General features: G+C 36.1%; 1 protein-coding gene across 1 annotated transcript in view; it reads right to left on the bottom strand.

Moving 5' to 3' along the window:
- LOC100371084 (intermembrane lipid transfer protein VPS13B-like) overlaps nt 1-15,036 on the bottom strand; it is a 55,800-nt gene that overhangs the window by 24,090 nt on the left and 16,674 nt on the right. The window contains exons 15-30 of the mRNA XM_085507490.1: nt 14,724-14,961; nt 13,126-13,343; nt 11,719-12,082; nt 10,849-10,963; nt 9,724-10,647; nt 9,267-9,381; nt 8,110-8,857; nt 7,475-7,612; nt 6,325-6,849; nt 5,585-5,874; nt 4,588-4,729; nt 3,744-3,928; nt 2,184-2,377; nt 1,394-1,581; nt 657-793; nt 151-351 (exon numbers count right to left, since the gene is read on the bottom strand). Coding sequence (XP_085363616.1) covers nt 151-351; nt 657-793; nt 1,394-1,581; nt 2,184-2,377; nt 3,744-3,928; nt 4,588-4,729; nt 5,585-5,874; nt 6,325-6,849; nt 7,475-7,612; nt 8,110-8,857; nt 9,267-9,381; nt 9,724-10,647; nt 10,849-10,963; nt 11,719-12,082; nt 13,126-13,343; nt 14,724-14,961 — 4,722 coding nt within the window. The remainder of the gene's footprint in view (nt 1-150; nt 352-656; nt 794-1,393; nt 1,582-2,183; nt 2,378-3,743; nt 3,929-4,587; nt 4,730-5,584; nt 5,875-6,324; nt 6,850-7,474; nt 7,613-8,109; nt 8,858-9,266; nt 9,382-9,723; nt 10,648-10,848; nt 10,964-11,718; nt 12,083-13,125; nt 13,344-14,723; nt 14,962-15,036) is intronic.

Below are 15,036 nucleotides of genomic sequence, written 5' to 3'. Positions count from 1 at the left end.
TGCTCTGCAAATACGAGAAAATTTGGAAATTTCTAAGCAGTGACCATATCAGAGGAATTTTTGTAATCTTTGGCCTTCACGAATTTATCAATATTATAAGAATTGAAAATTGCTGGGGGCAAAAATTTAACATATTTGTACAATCTCTACCTGTAGTAATGTCTGCACTGCCAAGTTCAATGTATGCACTGCACTTTGGGCAATTTTAACGAACACAGGCTCCACTGACAACTGCAATCCAATGGCATTGGGTTTAATATATAAACTGCCAATCATATCAAAGGTCTCAATAACAGACTGCATCGTCAGATTTCTGTACTCCAGTAGGTCACACTGCAAAGAGCTGGATATCTGGAAGACAACAAAAAAAATTGAAATAATTCAATTCATCGTCCTACCAAAAAATTCATACAAAAATGTTTTAATTTTTGTATTTTTCCCTTCTAAACACTTTCACAATCGTAACAAATTTTGTTCAAAAAAGGTGAATTTTTTAAAATACCAATTTTTTTGTGAAAAAACAAAAAACACAACCATAGTGTTGAAAGAAAAGTATACAGATGGAATAATTGCATAAATTTCTCCCATAATTCATTGGATCCACCTGGATAGTCACATTTGCATACCCCCCCCCCCCCACAATGCACTGCACCTACCTGGATGTGGGTTCTTGTATTGTCTCCTCTCCAGCAGTTGACTAACGCCGATGGTCCTTCGAGAGTAACCACCATAAATTCTTGATCTACTGGGGCAGTCCCATCAAATTCATATGGGTCTAGTTTAACTGGCGATGCTATAGCGGTAGAGTAAATTGAAAAAGATATTAATTAGGCCAAAAAAAATCAAGGTATGCTTGTGGATTTTTATTCTGAATTTTCATTAAATTTATGTTTTTCTAAAATTCTGAAAAGTGTGTAGACCAGAAACCGCAAAAACTTTAAAATTTCAACCATTTTAAATAATTTCTTTTGAGCAGTCGAGTTTTTAGAATACAAAACGATAAATTTTTTTTAGTAAAAATTCAACAAATATAAAAGTTGCAGAAATAGAATAATTATAGAAAGTCATGTCTCTAAACAAATATTTGTAGTAAAAATGAGTGAGCAATTTCTGGTGAGGTCATAATTTTGGAGGTCAATAAATTACAAAAATTTGCCAAATGATTAGGTATATATAAAAAGTTTCATCAATAAAATAGTATTTTTTTTTAAATATCAAATTAGTTTTTCTTTTCTAAATAATAATGTGTTACATTACATTGTGATCATCTTGCAACTTGCCGGAATAATTTTTTTTATATTCTTGTGTGACCTTCATCGCATACCATATCACTTATACATCATCTTATAAATGAATTGTTCACATGAAATATTACAAGATCCATTTGACTCACCAGTGCCAGCGTACTTGATATGGTTGCTGCATTTTATCTGTATGATAGTGAAGTTCAAAGATGCAGAGAATGCGGGGACAAATTTCGCAGCAAAGCACGAATCCACTCGCATTGACGCAGCCAAAGCCATGGGAGAAATCGGGGGCTCATCGGTGAAGGCATGCACGGATGATGTGTCATCATCAATTCTGGAAACCAAAAAAAGAAAAGAAATGTTATCAAGACAACTGGACAAGTAGTATATATATATATATATATAATTGCCTGAATACGAGTGTTTGTGGCTGAGCACATGGGATCATTTGTCGTTAGGAAGGTAAACATGCCCATATTAGGGTAGTTATTTTTTCATTACATTCCTTTTAGCTAATACCATTATACTCTCCAGGACAATCACAAACGGTTAACAAAATCCAGCCAAACTTTGGTGTTGACTGCAATTTTGAACAACTATTCACAGCAAAGGAGGACCAGTGGCATCGGCCAATACAACCTTTCTTGGATGGCAAAAAAACCTGAATGCACATATTGTAAATCACGAATCAAATGCATAAAAGTGATGTATTTACACAATGCAATAGTCATTATTTGGTTCATAAAGATTCCATAAACATACCAAAATCAATGGGGCGTACACTGGCAATGCGTTAAATTTTAATTAATCAATTCCATTTGCTGGGTCAATTGCTTGAGTGTCAACTATACAGACCAATAACCAGCATGGCAACTCAGGTGTGACCCCCTTCCCCAACCCACCCCTAATTCATATTAACATAACAGAAATAATTACAAATCGTCTTCTTGGTAATTCCCAGAATGCAACACAACTCTCCACATCTCTGCTGCTATATTTTCATTGGCTGTGGTGGCATCTTTGATATCTGGTAGCTTTACTTGATACGATTGATCCTCTGCGACAAACAACTGTTTATAAACCACAAATGACTTCTTCAAATTGTCCCAGTATTCCATGGTGCATGGTATCTAGGAGCGGAAAAGACAACGATATAACCAAGGATTTTTAAGACAAGGGTACGTAACTGATGTTATGGTATATGTGAAATTATACAAGCGCAAGATGATCACAGTAACGCAAAACAAACATATAATTCTTGAAAACACGAAAGCAAATGTGTCTGAGTTTGTGAAAAAAAATGGTTACTGTAAAATACTTATTTTAGGTGATACAAATTTTCACTAAAAAATTTTTTTTAGCTGTTTTGTACGAAGTTTATTTTCACTGATTTTTGATGAGTTGAATGTAAAATATAGGAAAAAGGGTATTTTTACTGAATAATTCTTTTAGCCAAAATAAATTCCAAGTGAAAAAGTATTGTTCATTGTTCTCCTTCCTTAGTGCGAAGTCAAAAACATGAAACATGTTCAATGTATGGTGATGTAATTTACCACATATAAGGGAAATTATATGCAAATATACTGTGGAATACTTTATTTTCGCTGGAATTAATTTTCGCTGAAATAGCTTTTTAGGCGTTTTGTGTAGAATTTATTTTCACTGATTTTTGATGAGTTTAATGTAAAATATATATGAAAAAAGTATATTCGCTGGATTTTATTTTCACGGAATCATCCCTTCAGCGAAAACAGCGAAAATAAATTCCAAGCGAAAATAAAGTATTCTACAGTATTCAATACAAATAACATTGGGGGCAGAATAACAAACTGGAATTCACTGCAAGACTCTATAAAAGCATTCAAGTCACCTTTGAAAGTTTATAGCATATTCAAAAAAATATGGAAAACATGTTTTTCAGTCACACACACACACAATGAAGTTGGACAAAATATATTTATAACATCTTGGTAGCTTTATGTACTTTTGTCTCTACATGTTTTTTTCAAACAGGTTCAAGAAATGACTAGATATAAAATACCCCCCCCCCCCCCCCCTCACCTTTCCATCATGAACATGCTCAGTTTTGAAGCAACCAGAAAACTCAAAACTCCTTTATCCTCGGGGGCGGAGCTACGTCACAAAACTTTCCACGTTGCTAAGACGCGCACCACTGTACATGTATTTCTATGGGCTCTGTGTGCAATGCTGTGGAACGCAGGTCGAGCCGGTGAAAATTCAAGAAAACAACACAAACTCAACTTTGAAGTAATTCTGAACAACCAAATTTATATGTGTTACACACGTAGGGCTAATCTTGTTACACTGTTCAGAGGAGTCTCAACAATCATCCCAAAGTACCGTTTTCTGAGAGTTTTTGGCCTTTGTTTTCACCGCCAGGGTTGCCAAGCGGTGAAAATGCCCGGATGGATTGCAGTTTTTTAATGTAAATGTTTTTAATATAAAACTACAGGACTGGTTGTGTTTATGCTTTACCTGTTTGTCTACATGGCTTGAATTACTAAGATCAGAACCGACACTAGTTGTAAACGGCACTGGCGTTACTGCTACATACGTCAACACTCTTGGTTCCTTGTAACACCACGTCATTGTGCCAAGACTATCTGGACTATAACTACAGAAGACAATCTCATTTGGCTTGGGTTGAATATTCATACCATCTATAAAATAAAAACAATTTAAGTTATACAAATTAAAATTTAATATCAGTGGGAGTGAGTACAACTACTGTGACAGCTAACTTATTTTTATCAGTGATATACTGGAATGTACCAACTCTCAAATCATCAGTAGATAATACGATAATGGTAAACTGGGGAGGGGGGGGGGTGAGTATAACTACTGTGACAGCTAACTCACCTTTATCAGTGATATACTGGAATGTACCAACTCTCAAATCATCAGTAGATAATACGATAATGGTAAACTGGGAAGGGAGGGGGGGGGGTGAGTACAACTACTGTGACAGCTAACTTACCTTTATCAGTGATATACTGGAATGTACCAACTCTCAAATCATCAGTAGATAATATGATAATGGTAAACTGGGGAGGGAGGGGGGGGGGGTGAGTACAACTACTGTGACAGCTAACTTACCTTTATCAGTGATATACTGGAATGTACCAACTCTCAAATCATCAGTAGATAATACGATAATGGTAAACTGGGGAGGGGGGGTGGGGTGAGTACAACTACTGTGACAGCTAACTTACCTTTATCAGTGATATACTGGAATGTACCAACTCTCAAATCATCAGTAGATAATACGATAATGGTAAACTGGGGGGAGTGAGTATAACTACTGTGACAGCTAACCTACCTTTATCAGTGATATACTGGAATGTACCAACTCTCAAATCATCAGTAGATGAAACAATGTCATTATTGATGGAATTTTTCTCAGCTAAACTATCTGAATCTTCATCAACAACTTTTTCCTTATTTGTTTTGCTTTCTTTTACCTACAACATACAAAAGTCATTGAATGTATTACAATTAAAGGAAACATTATTATTTTGATCTTTTATTTTAAAACTGTGCTTTCAGAAAAAATATTTTTGGCTCTCGCAGAGAACAGCTATACACTGCAAATGCGTCTTGGTGTACAGAAGTGGGTATGTATCGATAATCACTAAAAACGGTGGTCTGGACATGGGTGGGGTCAAAAATAATAAACCATTTTCCGTTCACTGCAAGAATCACGCATTATGCATGAAATTGAACGTGAAAACAGGACAAACAAAGGTCATAGCGTCGTAGTGGCGTCAAACATCGCTTGGGATTCGACAAACGCGAAATTTTTTTTTTTTTTGGGGGGGGGGGGGGGGGGGCATTTCCATGCTTAATAATTTTGATTAAGTGAGGGTATTTGTAAGCAATATTCCGTTGTCGAATATCGGCCGGTCAATGTGAGCTACGAAATAAAGAAATTCAAGTTCAAAATCAAATCGTTCGACGCGTGTCTTTCATGCATCTCGCAAGATCTCGCAGTTGAATGGAAAATCACCTATTGGGCCACACCCATATTTTTTTCCAAAATTTAATCAAGACCTGTAGATATCAGAAAATTATGCTATTTAGCTCGACAAAATTAAATAACACTAATTTACATACTCTATATAATATTTATATAAACACTTAAGTGGCAGTAAGTGCACAGCAAAATTTTCAAACAATTAATGATAAGTTAGGGGGTCAATACATTTGCATAATACAGAAATATATCCCAAGGACAATCATCTAATGTGCGAGAAAATGCACAGTATGGCTGAACTTTATTGTTGTAATTTAAAAAAGAACACATAAATTCTCCCTACCCCGGTGATTTTTCGACTTTTTTCTAAGTACTCTGTAACATGCTTCATCATCATCTCAATACAGTTGAATTGTGCCAGTCCTATTTGCAGCTGAATAAGCCCACATTCAACATTGAATGCAATCTTTGGTAAGTTTAACTTTTCATCAGACCCACTGTGCATACACCAATCAGCATCAAGTAACATGGTGGTGTTGACTGGACCAATCAGTGGACGGCTTTTATGTTGGAGGGAGGTTTTCAGAGCAATTTCATTCAGATTTATCATTGCATTTACTTTTTCAATCAAACCTAGAAAATATGACCATATTAAATGATGGATTTTATTATCAAGGTTTCAGGTAATCACACATTTCATAATCGAGTAAAGATTTTTTAACCGTTGCACCACAAACTAACAAAAAGTTTATAGTCTGCAGTTTCCTTCCGAACACTGAGCAAAAATAGCAAACTTTTTTCAGTAGAAATTGAAAATCAACTCAAATTTTGTCTGTTGGCTCCAAAATTAGGGTTCATTTCCAGAAATAATGAAGAACATAAGGGAAAAAATGCAGACAAATTTGGGCGAGAAAGTCTGTTAGTGAAACTGTTAACCCCTTGAACAGCATTTTTCCTGCAACATTTTCTATAATAATAGTTAAATTTAGAGCAAATGTACATAATTTCCAATAGATCCTGTGAAAGATGACGGAAGTTGACCTTTGAAGTAAAAAGCTTAAAATTATGAATGCCAATAATTACCATTTGACTTTGACTTCACACTCATTTCGCCTGACATATTCCCCAGAGAAAACACAGCATGTGGAAAGTTTGGATGAGGAACTGTTGCCACGACAACCACAAATTCGCACGCCTGGAACAATACTGTATCCAACTGTGCCAGTATCATTTCCACCATAGTGACAGAATCATCTTGTGCCCGACTTAGATTCTTCTTTCTATAGGAGCCAACAGACAGTGAAGTTGTGGAATTCTGGTCAGCACTCGGCATCGGGATGATAATCGGGAAGACATTGTCACGGCGACCAGCACCAGTCTTAACATTTTTGACATCCCCTGCATTTCCTGGTACATACTCTGGTGGCGCAGTTTCGTGTTTCTCAGTTTCTTGCTGTGAAACATCTGGTGATGCCAGATCTTTCTTTAGCATCATTGTATTATCCGTCGTCTTGGGAGACAACTTTCCTAGAAATTCCATTACTTCGTCCACTTTAGTGATGCTTAGATTTAACTTTAGCGGCCGAGCAATGTTCAATTTGACATTTGCTTCAGGTAAAATAGAAAACAAAAAAAATGTCATCATTTGAACAGAATTTTAATAGAATAGTGTTAGATCTCTGAGTTTTTAATAAAGCTGGTTTAATCTGAAATTTGCCACACATCCGGTACAAAGTACATAATCAAGTCAACATTTTCAAAAAGTTGGCGAATTCCTCTTCAAGATGAAGAGCTTTGGTTACATCAAACAGATACAATGGTGTTCGATTACACAACTGTGTTTTATTGCATAGTTGTTTGTCAAAATCCCCCTCAAAACAAGACTACCGGTAGTATATTTATTGACAGGTGATGATGGATAAAACAAACAAACCCAAAACACCTTTTTTTCACCCATTTACTGGCAGGGCATATTGCAGGGTGGTTATACAATGTCATTGCAAAGTGTGGATTGAATATGAATTGTGTTTGTTTCACCATAATGATCAAATAGTGTAAAGCCACCAATCTGGGTGACACGGTAGAGTAAGTTTTCCCCCAAATAAGCAAATTGAAATCATTTTTACAATGCCAAGGACATGGAACTCAAGAGAAAACCAGTTTCACACTGAAACACTACGAGTTACGTTTGTTTTGAAAGATTGAGGAAGTTTCAGCATAGAATGATAGTTACCTGGTTTAAACATGAAATCATTGACAGTGAGTGTATACAGTGAGGGCAGTATACCAGTTTTAGGATCTGGTTCACCTTGGCAAGTTTCCAACCATTGCACACCATAATCTGATGGATCCGGTAAAATTTTACCAGTATCTGAAAAATAATTTATGAGTCATTTTGAATCTGATATGGAAAACAAAATAACTGGGTTTTAAAGTCCCATGGTTTTTGCACCAAGTTCGAATTAATTCTATTCATTCACAATTCACGATTTGTGGCAGAAATGCTTGATTTTTCTGCATTTTTCACACTGAAATGACTGCCATTGATCTTGCATCATATAAAGTTTAAACGAAATAGCCACTATTAGGGAATTCAAGGTTCAAACATCAAGGTCACATTACGATTAATGATTGAACGAAATATGTCCAGATAAAACAAGGTCCAGGTCAGAAATACTTGATTTTGAGGAATTTTTTTATTTAAAATGACATCCATTTTATCTTGGCTATCTTGAATTGAACATTGAAGAAAAGCATGTACACAAGTTTGAACATGATTGGTCCAGGGGTAATCCAAGAGACCATATTTTCAGATTATGGCTGAACAGGAACTAATGAGATGTATGGTTTCAAAATAAATCACAGTACCTGTGTTCTGGTAATTTGCAGCAACTCCTCGAACAGTGAAATCATAGCACGAGAGCTCAACTCGTTGCTGCCTTTGTTCAATCGAAAAAATTGTATGCGGCTGTGAGAATACAGTGTACAGGAAAGGCTTTACGACTCTTCCCGAAGATGGCGAATCCATATGAGCACTCCCGCGTCTTGTCTTCTCGACATGACCAGATAGCTTTCTTGGTAACTTTTTGTTATCCTTCACGGGTGCTTTCAGCTCACACCCTCTGGTGCTTTTACTGTTCGGACTACTCTTTTGCTGGAATTTCATTTTCCCAGATGAATTCTCTTGGTTTTCGCCACTCTGTGAAACTTCCTCCATGGAATACAACAGTACTGACAGCTTCCCGGCCGTTAATAACACATCAAACGGGGTAAACGACACCGATCTCCCACTCCGTTCATGTAACGTTGCCATTTGTGGTGCCATTTGACGTTTACCTTTCCTGGTAGAACTTGACGGTATCCGGAACACCGTTGAACTTTCGCTGCCGATTCCACTGTCATCAATTTGTGAAGCTTTGCCATCTTCATAGGCATTACTAACTTTATTACTTTCAATCTCACCTTGACCAATCGTTTGTTTTTCTGCAGATTTCAATATCGTCATAATGTTCGTATTGACGATGCATTCAGCAAGATGGACTTGTTCCGTGCTGAGGTAAACTTCCATGTCTGTAGTCATATTGATTTCCAATGAATGTCCGCAAACAGTGACAGTCTAAAAAAAAGGTTTTTGAGTAACTTTGAGGATAGATGTGGCTAAGTACAAAAACTCATTTCCATGTGAACAATAATTTAAGCACTAATTTTAGCAGTCATTTTGAATAGGAAAATAGTTAAAATACATAAGGGAGGGTCATAGTTCAAAAACTAGTTTGGTAACCACAAGTTAATTTTTAGAACTTTTAAACAGATAGCCACAGGGAACAATTTAACAAAAATTCCTGTCAAAAGTGGCTAAAATTTCAAGATAGTTGAATGACATTTTACTTAAACTTCTGTTGACATTATTGTGAGACCATGTTTAATTACAATGCAACGTCTTATGTGATTATTATAAATTCATTATTTGTTCTGATAATTTAGATACTGCCCCCTACAGTTAATATTCGTAACGGGCTTCTTACCTCTGGCATACCGCCCTCTGGTGTCTGTTTATCACACATTACAGCAGGTGCTGCTACAATCCTCACATCAAATCCCAACACAACAGGATTCAGTCGGATGCCCTGAGGACTTTTCCTGCAGAACAAGAAATGAACTTTAATTGTACAATTTGATTTTTCCTGCAAAAAAAAAAGATTTATCATTTTGTACATTTTTATGTCCCAGTATTTTTCTTTAATTTCTTTGAAACATTTAGTTTAAAATGAAATATTTTGATCAAGGTTTTTTATTTTGCATAAATTTGAAAAATGTTACAATAGTTGACTTTGGTATTTCAGGAAATTCTGAAAAAAGATGCATCTGGAAATTGCAAAAAAATAGATTTTTTGAAGCGAAAATAAAGGATCAGCTTAAATGTTTTCCAAATTTTATCTCTCCAAAGAAAATTTTCAAATTAACTGGAGCAAATTATTGTACCTTGCTAATGCAGTGTTCCATTCAAGTGCAGGATTTTGACCCATGGTTAATTCTTCAGTACCCAGCGACATCATACTGTTACCTTGTTCACTGCCCACAAGCTCTTCCCATGATACAACACACAGGCTCATCCCACTGATATCCAATTGATACTGCCGATCCTCTACCTCAGACCCTGGCTGCTGTAAGATCCCAGCATGCATTGCATGCCTGTAAATGTCTTTCTTTAATACAAGTCTTGAGAGTGGGTTATCTGCATGTGGTACAAGGCTCACAGAACTGACCTGCATCAGCACGGTATCCAAATCACATTTCTTTGACGAATCTTCCGATTTTTTAGACCCAGACGGCACAAACAATCTAAATTCACTCATATTCACATACAACAAGGGAAGATTCCTTGTTGAAAACGGAAATAAATCAGAAGTTTCCTTCCTCTTTCGAGTTCTTAATCGCTTCCTCGAACCAGATTCGTTTGTGCTGACAGTGATTTCAGACATGTGATCTGTGGATCTCAACCTCTGACCCATTGTGACCTTTTGACCTTTAACAGAATGACTGCCATCTTTGTTTACAACAAAAATGCCCAGTGCTGTAACAATTGTAGGGCACCATAATACAATATCATATGGCTGAATGTTCAGACAAATTTCATTGATGTAATTGGTGAATTTAGACGCGCCTTTTTCACCCTTTAGTCCAAACATCTTCTGTCTGACAGACTTTGACAGAGCACTTGTGAAAGTGACTGACAGAAAGCCGGCATTATCTTGCGACTTTAGTGGTGCAGTAGAAAACGGACTCTTGAATGGTGAGGGTGAATCCATCTCAGTTTGTTGCTTCATTACTCCAGTGTTACGGTTAATTTTCTCAGTACACGAGAATAACACCCCGTTGAAGGCGCCAGGTTTCCAAACATCATTACTGCGAAAGTAAAAAAAAAAAAAAAAGGAACAAAAGTTGTGTTTGGCATTCAATCTTTAGTCTTTAGTTCCATGGAAATATTAGATTAGAAGTTACACAGGACTACATTTGTACTTTACGAAAAATTACAACATTTACAAATGGTGGTGAAATGGTTAGTTAAAGACAAATCACTGGTGAAATCAAGTAAGATTATGATACCTTTTGTTATAGTGATTCACATTCAGAGTTCCAATTTTACACTTGACTTTACTGTACACGTCTTGGATATCTATGGACGCACTCAAATCTTCCAACTCAGATATTATCTTGATTTCTTTAAAAAAAAAACATGATGAAAAAAAGTCATTGACACATTCCCCATCATGCAATCGTAGACAAAACTGAATCGATCAGCCATTTTGAATCATAACTTGAAATGAATGTATGACATCAATACATTTCACATGTAGAATAAAATTGATGCTGTGAACAGCTTTCCTATCAATCATTTTCAGACAATCGTTTATACAATGTCGTACTAGCAAATTTGGACACATTGAGAAACTTGCGTTATTAGTAACCTCCCTTCCCCCAAAAGTTTGAATGCAATAGTTGTGGCATATCAGAGATACATCTCCTGAACATCATTCTTTAAAACAAAATTTCCAAATTGAATCTGATTTATAAACAAAATCACGGTTCTATGAAGTTCCAAGTATGAATAATATCTATCCATGCATGACTAAAATCCAGATTCAGAATGACAGAAACGCTTGATTCAAAATGCTTGATGCATCTGAACAAATACTAACAAAAATGTCTCTCCCAGCTAATTGTACATAGCCACGAACCATATATATGTTTGATCTACATGACAGGGCTGTGCAAACATCTGTCCGTCAGTCAATGCATTATCCTGGTAATAATCAGACCCGGTTGACCACAAGCACCTGCGGATCTCATCCACGATCTCCCATAAGTTATCTGGACATTACATTACTGTTAGACATTCACGAGAAGTATGTATCACTAGGCACAGCATTTGTAATTGTTTGTTAACTAAATAGAATTTGAAATACAATTCCTTACCTCTATTTTCAATTTTAGAATCTTCTCCATAAAGATTAACAGTGAGTTTTGGCACAGTCCATTGCATCCATAGGGAGATCCTTGCACTCTTCCTCCCACTGGTCTTACATCCATCCTCTTCCCAGGACAACCCTGTTGACGTCCCAGTCTCGTCAGCCGATGCTGGCTCAATCGGAGCATCAATCTCGACAGCGCTGGAAGAAGTTGTACTTTGGACCGTTTTGATTGGTTGCTTACCAGATGTAACTATCACTCCCGGACTTGGCTGCATACTTGACGGGGGCGACGGAATGGACGTCTTCTTAGTCAACACATTTTTTGCAGTGGATACAGCTGTCATTACTAACGTATATATCAAATTAACCTAGAATGTATTGCAATGTTAAAATAAACTTTAATTGGCGAATAGCAATCACAAAGTATACTGAATCGAGTTAAAACAAAGACACGAGAGAACACAGGGACAGGTAATTGTGGTTTTTCTATGATTGAAACGTGATTTTTGAAAGTTGACGTGCACGACTACATTCAAATATTCTAAGTTATGTCATACATATTACAGCAGGTATAATTCTAACATCACAAAATATGATTTTTATGGGTTTTTTTTATGAACAAATTTCAAAACAAAAATAATCAGTTTATATAAACTACATGTACCAGGGGTAGTAGGTTTTCAAAAAAATCTGAAACACTTTTCAAAAATGGATTACAAAATGGCTCCTAATTATCTTAGCAACAGTATATGAAAATTTAAATCTAAACTAGTCTGTCATCTAATCTATTTGATATTTTCAAATTCAGGTTACATAAACTACTGAAAAAAATTGTTATGTTGTTGATTAATTACTCACCAATTTTAATTTTGCTTAATGTGGATTAATTACTCACTGGGTTTTAATTTTGCTTAATGTGGATTAATTACTCACTGGGTTTTAATTTTGCTTAATGTGGATTAATTACTCACTGGGTTTTAATTTTGCTTAATGTGGATTAATTACACACTGGGTTTTAATTTTGCTTAATGTGGATTAATTACTCACTGGGTTTCAATTTTGCTTGACTGGAAAATGTGCTAAATTAAAACCGAGTGAATATGAAAAATTTAGCATAGAACACATTATCTAAATGATGAAACCGTGAATTTAAAACCCACTGAATTATGCCTGAAATGGTAAATCAGTGAAATTTAAACCCAGTGAAAATTAGTCATTTTACAGTATAACACATAAAGCGACGTTGCATGAAACAATATTTTTATTTCCTTTGATTTTTGTCAATGTTGCCTGTCCCTGTAGACTCTAATATTTTGGTTACACACAGTAAAATACCTCATTTTGTAAACATCAAAAATGAAATATTTACAAATTGCGAATTTGTATTTCATTCGATCCGTCCAATAGTTACCTGCTCATGGGAACAATTCAGCATTACAGCTTGCATATCAGCGTGTAAACATAGACCTAATGTTGATTTGATCCCAGAGGGGGTACCATCAACTGTGCTAACAGCTAAAGTAGAAGTCACTCCCATTGGTTTTACCATGTAATACACCCTCTGGGAATCCAGTATTGTGTAACAGCTGAAATTTGTAAAACTTATTGACCATGGTAATTTATCCCCACCTGAAAAGAAGAAAATAAAATGATTTTGACATGAAATTAAGTTGAATAGACCATTTTCTGGTCACTGCGAGGTCCCACATTGTGCGTGAAATCAGACATAAAACAGAAGAAACAAAGGTAGTGTCGTAGAAGCGTCAAAACATTGCAAAGGATTGGACAAATGATCCGCATTTACATGGTTAATAATGTGGCATACACATTTGATGATGATCAATTTTGATGATGTATGTTTCAACAGTGAGCTTTAAAAAAAAAAGGATTTCAATTTCAAAATCAAATCATTAAATTTTTGTGGCTAGCGTTGGTATGCGTCTTTCATGTAATATAACGGAAAATCAGCAATTGTTTCAATACTATCAAAACTACTGGTGTCAACTTTGACCAAAAGTTCATATCAGTATATCAATGTCGATTGTTTCACTAAATTAAAAGTATTTCTTTCAATCTGTGTGCTGTCACAATTTGACCTTTGACCCAATCACAATTTGACCTCTGACCCAATAACAATTTGACCTCGGACCCAATCACAATTTGACCTCGGACCCAATCACAATTTGACTTCTGACCCAATATTGATACTAGTTCTCCAGCACAATCTAGACGGGATAGCCAAAGGCCTGAACAGTAATATTTTAAAAATTTGATCTCTGAACCTAATCTCCCAGGGCAGAGTTCTATTTCTGCGAATATATCTCTGCCACCATGCGATCTTATGCTCGTTGTTGATTGGTCGATGCATCACAGTGATACTACTTTCAAAGACACCGACCAAAACATTGCCATGCAGGTGTTCAATTTTCGAACTCGACGAAAGCATATGCATTGTCTATAGATTCCGTTTGTTTTCAAAGTGAGAAGCTCATTTTTACCTTCTGTAGCACAAACAGTGTGGCAGAAGGACCGTTTAGTTTCAATACCACGAAATGCTTTTGTTTGCTTTATATTACGTCGCCTGGCAATCGACAGGACGGGCAGCTACATTGACCGAGTAACACCCTAGTAACCATTGTTCCATGATAAAATTATTTTTTTTGTCAATTATAACTATTTCACCCTTTACAGAGCGTTTACGAAACAATCATTATCAGCTACCGATAAAATATTTTAAAACTTGTTTACCTGTAGAAATAAATCAACACGAAAGCCATATAATAATGAAAACACGCCAAGAATACACATAGTAAAAGTTTTGTAGCGTTTCACCACAAGGCGGAAATTTGTGGTGGCGGAGATACTTTCGGTGTTCTAGCCGCAAGGAACTTTGGGAAGGAGAATGCTCTGAACCACTACAAACTGAACTCTGACCTTGTTTCTATGGTGACATGATAGGACCTACTCATATATTCAAATTCTGGCAAATTATGACCGAAATAACCTTACCTGTCTCGATAGGAACGTCCAATTGATCCAGCGGAATTTCTTGTAACGGTGAGATATGTTTGTGCCCGGCACTGATCACTTTCACAGAAGGAAGACAGATAACTGCAGACGGTGGGTAAAGAGATTCCGACGAAAGCACAGCGGCATGAAAAGCTTGGGGAATATTGTGTTTGTACAACATAGTGTTGAGCTGCATATGACTGGATGGCAAATAGATGCTACACGAATTCATTTCAACCTTCAGAGTTCAAGAAAAGAAAAGACCATGATGGGTTAATAAGGTTATTTTGGATTTGATTTTTTGACAGACCCT

This window comes from Saccoglossus kowalevskii, chromosome 14, assembly GCF_978046115.1.
Source record: "Saccoglossus kowalevskii chromosome 14, keSacKowa6.1, whole genome shotgun sequence".
Lineage (NCBI taxonomy): Eukaryota > Metazoa > Hemichordata > Enteropneusta > Harrimaniidae > Saccoglossus > Saccoglossus kowalevskii.
Note: the sequence above shows the minus strand (reverse complement) of the source record. Positions and strands in the feature narration are given on the sequence as shown.